At 38.8% G+C, this 12,170-nt stretch overlaps 1 protein-coding gene, 1 long non-coding RNA gene and 1 pseudogene across 4 annotated transcripts in view; 2 read left to right on the forward strand and 1 right to left on the reverse strand.

Annotated features, from left to right (window-relative positions):
* Positions 1–501, reverse strand: part of LOC141504319 (uncharacterized) — an 82,794-nt gene extending 82,293 nt beyond the window's left edge. The window contains exon 1 of one of the 2 annotated variants that reach the window (XR_012473277.1): positions 52–501. This is a non-coding gene — a long non-coding RNA (uncharacterized LOC141504319). Of the gene's footprint in view, positions 1–41 lie in introns of both variants that reach the window. The other variant, XR_012473278.1, reaches the window with a different exon arrangement.
* Positions 502–598: 97 nt separating this feature from the next.
* LOC141518025 (sorcin pseudogene) lies at positions 599–1,229 on the forward strand (annotated as a pseudogene).
* Positions 1,230–2,601: 1,372 nt separating this feature from the next.
* LOC141504311 (mis18-binding protein 1-like) overlaps positions 2,602–12,170 on the forward strand; it is a 59,412-nt gene continuing 49,843 nt past the window's right edge. For both annotated transcript variants that reach the window (XM_074209249.1, XM_074209250.1), the window contains exons 1-3: positions 2,602–2,636; positions 4,473–4,615; positions 8,201–8,797. In XM_074209249.1, coding sequence (XP_074065350.1) covers positions 8,329–8,797 — 469 coding nt within the window. In that variant the 5' untranslated portion in view covers positions 2,602–2,636; positions 4,473–4,615; positions 8,201–8,328. The remainder of the gene's footprint in view (positions 2,637–4,472; positions 4,616–8,200; positions 8,798–12,170) is intronic.

The following is a 12,170-nucleotide window of genomic DNA, read 5'->3' on the forward strand; positions in this document are numbered from 1 at the left end:
GAAAGATTAGTTATATTAATTTACAATTCTACCAACAATACCTTAGTGTACCTGTTTTTCCACAGACTAACAATTTTCTTTCTTCCTCCCTCCTTCCCTTCTTTAATTCTTTCCTTTCCTCTTTTCTTTTTCCTTCCTTCCTTCCTCTTTCTTTTTCATTTCTTGCCATACTTGGGGTGGGTACTTTGCCCAAAAGTCTGATAAAAATTTTTGGAGTTTCCAGGTCCCAAATCACTCTGGCTCTCCTAGACTGACAACAACGGGTTTCAGGCTAAGCTTACTTGGTAACATTTTTTTTTTTTGGAAGTGATCATTCTTGGCCTCTTCAACTTTCATTACTGGATGGGCATTGTCTCAGTCAAAGTCTGACCTGGGAAAAACCTAGCTTTATTCCCACCTGAAGGAGCATCATTTCCAGTTGTCCTGATTAATTGATTAATTTTACTAGAAAGTGAAACTGGTGACTTTGTACAGCACCCCCCACCTAAATCCCATTTCTTTGCATGTCACGACTTCACCTCCCTGATGTCATGGTTCTTCAAGAATGAAGGACATTAGTCAGGCAGCTCTGGGACAAAGGCGGGTCATTGTTGAGGTCATGGCTTACCCAGGGCATCCTGGTGCTGGCAGAGGAAGTTATTTCCAAGGCAGGTACAGAGGTGCCCCCAGAGGCCTGGCCTTCCCTGGACAGATCCAGGACCCCTTGTACAGATACTTTGCTGTCATTGCCAGACAGGATGGGCAGGTAGACGCTGATGAATTGCAGAAATGTCTGACCCAGTTGGGCATTGCTGGAGGCTACAAGCCTTTCAACGTGGAGACTTGCAGACTTATGGTCTCAATGTTGGATAGGGATATGTCTGGCACCATGGGTTTTAGTGAATTTAAGGAACTTTGGGCCATGTTGAATGGCTGGAGACAACACTTCATTAGCTTTGACAGTGACAGAAGTGGGACAGTGGACCCTCAAGAACTGCAGAAAGCTTTGGGGACTCTGGGATTTAGATTGAGCCCCCCCAAGCAGTGACTTCAGTTGCAAAAAGATACATCACCAACGTGTAAAACTTAGAGCTCTCACTGACAGTTTTCCAAGAAGAGATACAGCTCAACAAGGTGTTGTGAATTTCCCATATGATGATTTCATACAATGTGTGATGAGTAAAGATGGTGGACATGACCAACATTTCTGTTTGCATTTTGCTTTGCATTTGTTTATCTGTCATCTGTAATGTAACTTCAGCACATTCTCAAAGACTCATTTTGTAAAGGGTTATTGCATTATATACAATCAAGGTTTTTGTTTTTAGTTTTGATAATAAATGTCTATTAAAAAGGAATTTTAATAACTTAAAATCAAGTATAACACATCATGCCTTGAGGTTGGGCAGTTCTTTTCTTCACAATTCTTTCTCTGGAGACAGATGGTATTCTTCATTGCAGAGAGCCCCAAATCGTCCCTGATTGTTGCACTGATGAAATGAACGAGTCCATCAAGGTTGATCATCACCCCCATGTTGCTGTTAGGGTGCACAGTGTTTTTCTGGTTCTGCTCATCTCACTCAGCATCATTTCATGCAAATCTCTTCAGGCTTCCCTGAATTCCCATCCCTCCTGGCTTCTAATACAACAATAGTGTTCCATGACATAGATATACCACAGTTTGCTAAGCCATTCCCCAATTGAAGGACAATTACTTGATTTCCAATTCTTTGCCACCACAACTTATTGGAACTCTTTAGAGGAGACAAAGAGGAGTGTAGACTAGTTTATTTTGGATAATTGCCTCAACTGGGAAATAGGGCACAAAGATGATTAACTCATCACTTTTAACTCTGTTCACATCACATTTTCCTCATTAGTTAAGAGCAAGAATTCGGCACCTACTTCAGAACAAGCACCTTTTCAACTTCTGTAAGAATGTAGTTTCACTAGCAATAACTGCTGCTACAATCCGTGTTTCATTTTTCACTCAAATGTTTAAGAGGCTGAGAGTGGAGATACAAACAAAAACAATCTCTGTTCACACAGGAGTTTTAGAAGACAAGTTCACAGGGTATTTATTACTTTTTTCCCCCGTCTAACACATCATCTCGGGCTGCAACAAGTATCCTCGGGCAAAAAAAAAAGAAAAATGTTAAATACAGCAGGGCAGATACAGGATCTAAGCAAAGACTCCTGCAGAAAGTTGGCCTTACAAGCCACTTAACTATATTTGCCTTGCAAAATCCTTAAAAAAAAAAAAAAAGTTGGCCTGAAGAAGACTGGCTTTAGCTCGGCACGCTTTTTTAATGACGTCGGATGGATTGGAGCGGAGCAGATCTGCCCTGGCCCCGAAGGCAGCTCTATCTCCTCTTCATTTCGCAGATGAGAAGGGTCCTAGGAAAGAAAATGACGGGCCAAGAAGGGTGCCAGGACTCAGAAACAGCCAGCGGCGGTTTTGAACTTCAGAGGCGTTAGCTTGCAGCAGAACAATGAGCTTTGCCTCCCGGTCCCGGGGCTTTAGTGACGCAATAATCAGGAGGTGACCCGCTGCACTGATTTCATGAGGCCTGGAGGGGGTACGTGTGACCCCAATTTGAATTATAAATCAGTCTTTGGGTCCTTGTCGGGAGAGTAGGGAGCCAGAGACAAGCCTGGTGAGTGGGAGCAGGGGCCCTAGGCACTCCTGGGGAGCTTTGAGAAGGGGAGGGCAAGGGCTTGCAGATCTGAGTGAGTGTGTGTGTGTGTGTGTGTGTGTGTGTGTGTGTGTGTGTGTGTGTGTCTACCATGGACTAATTTTGCTAAGCGCTCTACAAATATCATTTCATTTGATCCTCACAATCCTCAAAATTAGATGTTATTATCTCCATTTCTCAGTTGAAGGACACTGAGCCCCAAAAGGTTAAGTGATTTGAGCAGCATCACATAGTTAAGTGTCTGAGGTCACATTTGAACTCCTTTTCCTGACTCTAGGGCCAGTGCTATATGGACTTCACCACTTCAATGCTGGTAATGTTTAGAAGGCCTTTATTTTGTTCAAAATTCATTTTTTCCACCTGTGACATCATACTGAGTTTTGCTGGCAAAGTTATTCTTATCTGTAAGCCCTTATCTTTTACCTTCTACAATATCATATTCAAATTATCAGTTCCTTTATGGAAGTAGCTTCTCAATTTGTGTGTGATCCTGACTGTGGTTCCTCCATCCTTGAATTCTGTCTAGTTACTAGCAGTAAATTTTCTTTGCCCTGAAAGCTCAAATATTTTGATTATAATATTCCTGGAAGTTTTCACTTTGAGGTTATTTTAGGAGATGACTGATAGATTGTTTCTTTTTCTACTTTGACCTATAGTTCTAAGGATATGGTAGTTTTCTTTTTAGATTTCTTCAAATATGATGTCCATGACATTAATAAGTCCAATGATTCTTAAGTGTTTCTTCATCTTTTTTCCCAGGTCGGTTGTATCTTAAATATCTTAAATTTTCTTCTATTTTTTTCAACCTTTTGACTTTGTTTTAATCTTTCTTGTTGCCTCATTAGCTTCTCTTTGGTTCATTTTAATTTTCAGGAAGTTGTTGGGTCAAGTTTTGTACTTTTTGTTCCAAGATTCTAATTCTTTCATTCATAGCTTTCATTTCTTCATTTTTTTCTTTAGTGTTCTCATTTCATTTATTAAAAATATTAACTTTAAAAACAAAATCAAAATTACTTGCTTCATCTTTTCTAGGAATTCTAGGTGAATTTGTGCCCAAAGTATATTTTTCTCTTTAGCATCCTTGTAGATAGAGGTTTAATCATTCTTTTCTCCTAAACTTGGCTCCAAGAGGCAGCTAAGTGGTGCAGTAATTGGAGCATTGGCCTTGGAGTCAGGAGGATGGGAGTTCAACTTCAGCCTCAGGAGCCTTGACACTTAGTGTGTGACCTTGGGCAAGTCAAATAATCCTGATAACCTCCCATCCAGGGCCACCTCCTATGGTCTTGATTCAAATCTGGCCACTGGATCCAGTTGGCTTTGGAGGAGAAAATGAGGCTGGTGGACTTAGAACAGTTCCCCCTTCATTCAAATCCAATTCATGTGCTTGTCATGGCATCACCTACCTGATGTCACGGTCTTCTTTAAGAACAAAGGACAAGGGGCGGCTAGGTGTCGAAGTGGATAAACCCCCGGCCCTGGAGTCAGGACTACCTGGGTTCAAATCTGGTCTCAAACACTTAATAATTACCTAGCTATGTGGTTTTGGGTAAGCCACTTAACCCCTTTTGCCTTGCAAAAAAACCCAAACAAACAAACAAAAAAGAACAAAGGACAAGTACCATTAAGGTTTTTTGAGTGTCCTTGCCACAATAATAACTCCTATTGGTGAGGTTGTTTGTTTGTCCATTCTTCCAAGCTCTTCCTGACATGTTTTCAGAAATTGGTTCTGCTATACTTGTTGAAGGAAGGTCTGGGCTAGTTCTCCTTTCTTCGTATTGCTTTATTCCAACATCTCAGGGAGAAGTTGAGGACAACCTGCAAGCTTGTGGTGTTTCCGAAGCGTCTCATCCAAGGCAAAGTCTGATTGCTGCCCCGGATTTGTGGAGTTTGATTCTGTAAAGGAGTAGATGCTGCTCAAGTCTACTTCTCTCAGCCAGAGGGTAAGCTCTGTTTGTTGGATGGGGAAGTGTTGTAGACCCCCCCCCCCCCCACCTTGTTCTGGGATTCTTTCTTTGATCATTCTTTTGGAAGTTGTGCTAGATTCTATAAGTAAGCTGCTGCTGTGAGTCTGAGGTCTGCACCACATCTCTGCTGCTAACTTCTAAAACTTCTTTTCTTTACACATGGCCCAGGGCCTCCCTAATCAGGAATGCTATTGCCCCTTCTCAGTCTTCCCTAGATCTGTGACCTGAAATAGTGGGCAGTAAAGCTGCCAGGTGGCAATTGTCCCACCTTTATGGCCCTGAATTGAGTCTGAAGGGATTACCCAGATAGTTCACATTTACTGACACTTAAAGGCTTTACATACATTTGACTTGCATTACATAGCTAAAGTTAGTATATTTTGAGATCATAAGATCATAGATTTGTAACTGGAAAGAACCTTAGAGTCCATGTAGTTCAACTGCAACCCTTTAGAAATGAGAACGCTGATGCTCAAAGCAGTTAAATGACCTAGCCACTAAATGACCATGGTCAAACAGCTAGTGTTAGAAGAATAGAAACATATGTGTTCCTGATTCTCAGTCTGTTGTCTCTGTCCACTACATTATGCTTTTCACTTCTTTTTTTTGTTCATATACTTATTAAAGAATAGCTTATTTATTACATTCATCAGAATATAGTCCAGACTTTTTTTTAACTTGAAATCCGACCACAAAGTTTTAAACCTTAGTGGTAGCAATAATTAGTTTTTAGTGTATATTATAATGATCCATGTTTTCCTTGATTTGAGTACTTTCCTCACCAGTTTAAAAATGTAATCTTAGCATATATGGTATTATGTATGGTAAAACAGAATTATCACCTACTCACCAATCTTTTGGAGATAAGTTTATCCTGTAAGTATATGAAAACTTAGAAAGGTAGTAGCCATCTCCTCAAGAAGTTAAGATCATCTTCACCCCTTGATGAGGATTTTAGTGAAGAGAAAAGTCTTTTTTCAGACAACTGTGACCTCTATTCATTTATTACAGGTAAAATAAAAATACAAAAATTTACAATGACTTATTTTTCCTTTAAAGTAGAAAGTAATTTTCTTAAATGTAAACTGAATCTTATTAGCTTCCATTCTTGTCTAAAGCAGGATCAACTGAAGATAAAAGCTGAAGTGATTGTGTCAATCTCCAAATACAGATCCTTTCAGACCACTTGTGGACTTAGAAAACCTCAAATCAACACTATGTTCAATTTTTATTCATTATGTTAAACATTTCCCAATGACATTTTTTTCTTTTTCTTTTGGTTGTTGCAAGGCAATGGAGTTAAGTTTGTCCAGGGCCACACAGCTAGGTTATTATTAAGTGTCTGAGGCTAGATTTGAACTCAGGTCATCCTAATTCCAGGGCTGGTGTTCTATCCACTGTGCCACCTAGCTGCCCCACCAATGACATTTTAATCTGGTTTAATTTTGCTGGCTACAGATATCATCTGGCTATGAGTTTAATAATCTCTGCCTTTTAAGGATTTATTTAATGCTAGTTTTTCTTTGAAGAAATGAGGTTGGAGGTTGTGACAACTAAGGCCTATCCCTACCCTGCTCTAGGACTGGTGTCAAGTTTGAGGGCTGATGGGCACCAGATCATCAAAATGTACTTAGGAAATGTTTTAACAAAATGAAGATACATAGTACAACATAAAAAAATATTAATTCATGATTTTCTAAATTACTATATGAGCTGCAGGGACCTATTTCTATTTGAATTTGACAGCAATGCTATATACTATCAAAGATACTTCCTAAAGTGAAAGACCTGGTCCCCATCTTTTGAGGAAGAACATACAGACCAGAAAGAAATACATGAAGGAAATAGAAAATAGTTTTAAGGCACTGTATCAACAAACATACAATTCCTCTTATAAGCCCTATAATAGGGCACACACAAATATTAAATAAAATTAACTTGTTTTGAGTATTTTGTATATATATATCCTTGATAACTGTGATATCCTGGATTTTGTGTGAAACTTCATTATGATGCATGAGGTTACATACAAATTGATATTTAATAAATACTCTAGTAAGATATACAAGTATAGTAGAATATTTCTTCTGATTCTTGATAGCCAATTGTTAATTTAAGTATAAACACTTTTTTAATTTTTTTTTAATTTTTTAAATTTAAGTATAACACTTCATGGAACTCATGAGTGATAATTTGACTACTTTTAGAATATTTCTATGTAGGCTTCATTTAAGCTATTAAAGACTTTGATGAAGTTTGATGCTTAGATAGTGAGCTAGGGTTTGAATAATGAAAGAATTCCTGCACACTCATGACTTGAGTTGTAAGAGACAGAAGCTTTAATATGCAGGTGCAAAGTTCTTACATGCAGGCTCTATCCACAGAGGTTAAGCAGCTAGCAGGAGAAAAAGCTGTCTTTTATAGGGGAACAGGATATGCTGTATGTTATAAATGAACGAAAAGGAAATACCTGTTAGAATGAGAGAAAATTGTATCTTTTATTCACAAATCTTGCAAGATACACCTTACAAGGTACGGGTGCTTCACTCCTAGGTGTGAAGCACACCTTAGTCTCAGGAGTCAGGTAATTTATTGTCCTCAGAAACTCTTCCCCCCGCCCCCATGTTCATAGGCTCTCAGAGTTTGAGTTACAATCTAAAAGGTCTGCCTATTCCATGATATGCCCCTAATATGATCCCCCCCACATCATCCGATGCCTGATATGCTAAAGAACCCCAATAGTCACAGGGGGTGTGTGGGTTGATAATCAATTGCACAAACTAATTGTACAAACTCAGGAGCATTAGGTCAAGATCTCTAGGTCACTCTTGACCTTGGGGGTTCGGTATACCTGGAATGGAATTAATAAGATTCCAGTCTTGTGATTGGCTGGGCCATTCCCCCTTTGTAATGGATTCCTTAAGGGCACCCCTCCACACCCTGTGAAGACCATCACCCTATATTTTTCACAACTTCCCCTTTTGTAATGGATTCCCTAAGTCTCCCCTCCATATCTTGTGAAGATCAACATCCTACATTTCTCACACTATATCCTGAGAAGGGGATAGGATTCCTTGTTGGTTTAGTCCAAAGGATTATGTCAGGATGTTTCAGGGGGTAACAAAGCTTCATTTCTGGGGAACAAAGAGATAACAGGTTTTTTTTAAAATTGGGATATACTTTGTGGAGCTTGAGTTTCTACTTCCCAGTCTTGTAGGATCTTCCCAGATATAGGATTGGGTGTTGTATCTAGTTGGAAGGATACAAGATGCCTAGAAAGCTGTTACTAATTCAAGGTCTGGTACAAGCACTTAGTCAAGTTACAAGAACATAATTTCTAAGGTCCACAAGGTCACTTTAGGCACCAGATTTAACTATTTCTTGTCTGCCTAGGATTTCCAGGTCATCTGTCTGATAGTGGATCCCCCCCCAACAAATATGAATACTGATGTCCAAATAAGTATGGCATAAATTACATTAGATAGAATGAACTGACAGATTCTTTTAATCAGTGAGAAATATTCTTAATAATATGAATAACAGTTTAAAATTTTCTTTTAGATAAATCCTTGAAGAAAATTGAAGTCTTCTTGAATTCCTCTTTCCCTTTTTCCCTTGAAGTTTCACTTTGAACAATTCGTTTTAAATAAATTTTTTGTTAAAGGACTTTTTTTTGCACTCTTATCAAGATGACTACATCATCTCCAAAAAGTTCATTTAGAAGAGGAAATGCACCAATTAATGCAGATGAACCTTCAGAAACTCTTAAACCATTAGGAGAGTTAATGAAACAGGAAAACAATTTAAATGACACCAAAAATACAATTGATCCAGGAGAACAGTTAAGCTCAGAAAAAGAAAGAAGAAAAACAAAGTCATTGCTAGCTTCTGAAGAACTGCCCTTTAAGGGTGGGGGAAGTGTATCTGTGGAATTACAGAGAATTAAAAGAGACGTGATCTTGACTTCTCCTTTACTGAAGAAAAGTAAACTGGATAAAACTTTAATTTCTGGCTCTTCTGGATTTCACAAAGTATTGTCAGATGATCCCAATGAGGAAGATTTCAATAGGAACACAACTTTTGATCTTGACAACTCGGAGTCTCCTTTAAAAATATATCAGCCTCACAAAATATCATCAGTTGATCATTCCTATACAGGTTGGTTTTATTACTTAGGTTAGTGCTAATTATTTTAAAATGAGAAATTAGGTAATTAAAGAAATCAGTTCAAGTATAAATTTGTATATGCATTGAAACATTTTTATGGTAAGGATATATTCTGATCTAGAAATAAGTGTTGCACATTATTTTGGGCAGAGAGTAAAAGGTTCAAAGGGAATTTTTCAGGCAGTCAATGAACAGTTATTAGGCACCTCCTCTGGATCTGTCAGACACTGTGCTAATGCTGAGGATACAAAAAAAGGCAAAAAGATAATGCTTCTACCTTCAGAGGTTTGAAGTCTGATGAAGGAAACAAGCAACAAACAGTAAAACAAGTAAGTTAGCTAGATACAAGAGAAGTGGGAAATAATCAACAGAGGTTGGGCACAAGTATTTAGAGGGGTAAGGAAAGGTGGCCTGTAGAAGGGGAGGGTCTTTATCTAGTTCTTGAAGAAAACTAGCAGGCAGAGATGAGGAGGGAGAGCAGTATAAGCATGAAGGATAGCTAAAGAAAATGTCCAGAGTGGGAAAATGCCTGGGTTAAATTAATAGCAAGAATGTGAGTGTCTCTGGATTCAGGCATAAGTGTTGGGTTTAAGTATAAGAAAAGGGTAGATTAGTGGTACAGGGGGGAGTTGGGTATGAAGAATCCTGAACACCAGAGAATTCTGTATTTGATACTGGAGGCAACAGGGAATCACAGGAGAGAAATCTTAAAACAGGTTAAATTTGAGAAACCAAGTAGAGCTTTAGAATGAATGACTTTCCTTTTTCCCCATTCTTCCACTTGTGTGAGACAAATGCCACTTAAATAAATTTCAGAGATCTCTCAAGGTATGAAGGGAAAGCTTTATTTGTTTCTCAAGGCCACAATCAATTACAGAGATTGAGGCAAAAGCCAAAGGACCAAGAATCACATTTATCCTAACTCAATTCCGGCCCGGCCACAGACCCACCCTCATTAATGAGGAATGTGGTTTTACAATCTAGACTTGCAAACTAATCTAGGGAAAAGAGCATAAAATTCAAACTGAAATCAGATTATCTCTTCAATCCCAGGGATTGATTGGTCATCCAGACTTCAACAGATAAGGTGGGGTCAGTTGACTTTTCACCCATAACCCAGAGGTTGCTTTGTCAAGGGAGGAGGGACACACAGTTAACTATTTTCCATTCTATAATATTCTACTGAAGAAATCTCAGACTTTATCCCACTCAATCCCTCCTCTTTTCTTTTGATGAGATTTCTTCAAATTTCTGAGTTGGCCCTTAAATCTAAATAACAACTCCCTGATCACCTCCTTTACTTCCCAGGGACCCTTTTAGATAAGCCCTGTAATCACCATGATAACAGGTACGTTTCCAAAGTTACTGTACCTCTTTCCATTGCAAGTTTTTATATCAAAGTCTTTATACCTAGTAATGTTCCTTAAATTATGTTTCTTGCAAATGGCCATTTTTGCACTTTCCTTGCAAGTCCATGCTAACTCATAATCAGTTTCCCTTAATAAATGCCCCAATTTGTTCATCTTTACAAAGGATCCAGGTACCATCATTCATCTCACATGAGTCTGAGGCCACTTATCTCTAAGTTGTACAATCCAGAATATATACACCCCCCTTCTGGACATATTCAGACATTTTTCTACTCCCCAGGTAAATATCCTGGCCAGTCAGTTATAAACAATAGTCACCCTGAACTGACTCAGTAATAAGCCACTAGTGTTTCTCCTCTGGATCAGAATCCTGTGCCACAGTACACCTCTGATCAGGGACTGAGAATCTAGGTCAGACCCAGGGGTACTGTCACCCACTAATCCCTCTTTCTCTCTCAATGGAGAACATTTTCACCCTGCCTCCCCTCTTCCTTTCCATAAGGAGAACATTTTCACCCTGCCACCCCTCCTCCTTTCAGTAAGGAGAAGGACATAAGTAGGAGTGACCCTTACAAAGTCAAGGGGAAGTTACAGATAAACAATGTACACATAGGTGAGAGATGGTGGAGATAACTGGTGCAGTGTCTCTCCTGTCTTCTCTTCTCCCTTGGAGGCATCCAGTGTCCTTCAGCAGCTTCTGAATCTGTTCCAAAAAGTTCTCTCCAGCTCTGGTGACTAGTTGAGACCTTGTCTTCTGATAGAGAAGCTGCTTAACATCTTATTCAGATCAAAACACATGCTTCCATCACTAAACAATGAAATTCTGGAGCTTATTACAATTTACATTTTGCCTTATTGCCATATTGACACATATAGTTCACTTTTAACACAAACTTCCATTAGTATTTTACTACATGAGCAAACTCACAAGCTTGAGTCAATGTGATCATTCTCATTGGGAGTTTGCTCCATACACACACATTCAACAGTCTTCTTTGTTCTAAGAGTACCCAGCATCTGGCTTAAAATAAAACAGTTTTAACCATTGCTTCTCATTATAACAATGATTCCTTAACGACATCCTTAACCAAAATGAATTCCCAAATAATCCCATATTTTCCTTTTCCTGGTGTACTTATCTAACTCACATTCCTTTCCTTAAACTAGAATTTGAAACTGTAATTATCCTAAGAATTTCCCAATTCTTTTCCTTACCTAAACATCCCCTCTAACACAAAAACGAAGGAAACTTAATTTCTATCTTAGCATGTAGCAGGTGTCAGAACCAGACACTTAACCCATCTCTGGCTATTAGATCCAATTCACCTAAAACTTTTTTTTTTTAGTTTGCTTAGTAACTAACTATAAAGATCCCGGACATTAAAGGAGAATTCCTTTACAGATGTAAGTATCGAATGTCACTTTCCAGGCAGGTCATGTGGGTAAGTCAAATGTCTTAGGGCAGATTTATTCTTCTAGGTGAGATATTATACAAATGTCATTTTGGGGAAATCAAGTCAAAGGAGTCCAACCTCAACCATACTGAGAAGCCGCCCCTTCGGCTGCCCATCCCTGTCACCTGACATCCTTGGCCCATTGGCTTCCTTTGCTCCAAGAACATAACATTTACCCAGTAACATTTCTTTTTGTTGACTATCCTGGTATCTGACATAAGAGAAAATCGATTAAAAGTCCTGTGATCTAAAATGGTTGTTTTACCTAGTTAGAATTTCCAGTGAATACAATTCATGAAATTCCAATTATAATCTTAATGATGTTCCAATTAATGAAACCCCTACCTAAAGCTCTGAGTATCCTTCCTGGGTCTTTGCCTAAAATCTGGTATTCTAACTATGACTGGCCCTACAGGCCTGTCTCCTACCTCTTACTAGAGACATCCCTTTGTCTGAAAGCATATCTACTCTATCTGTATATAAAGATGGTATATCAGATTCCCTTTGGCTAGAGAAACCTCCCTCTATTCTGTTGTATCT

The sequence above is a fragment of the Macrotis lagotis genome, chromosome 1, assembly GCF_037893015.1.
Source record: "Macrotis lagotis isolate mMagLag1 chromosome 1, bilby.v1.9.chrom.fasta, whole genome shotgun sequence".
Taxonomy (NCBI): domain Eukaryota; kingdom Metazoa; phylum Chordata; class Mammalia; order Peramelemorphia; family Peramelidae; genus Macrotis; species Macrotis lagotis.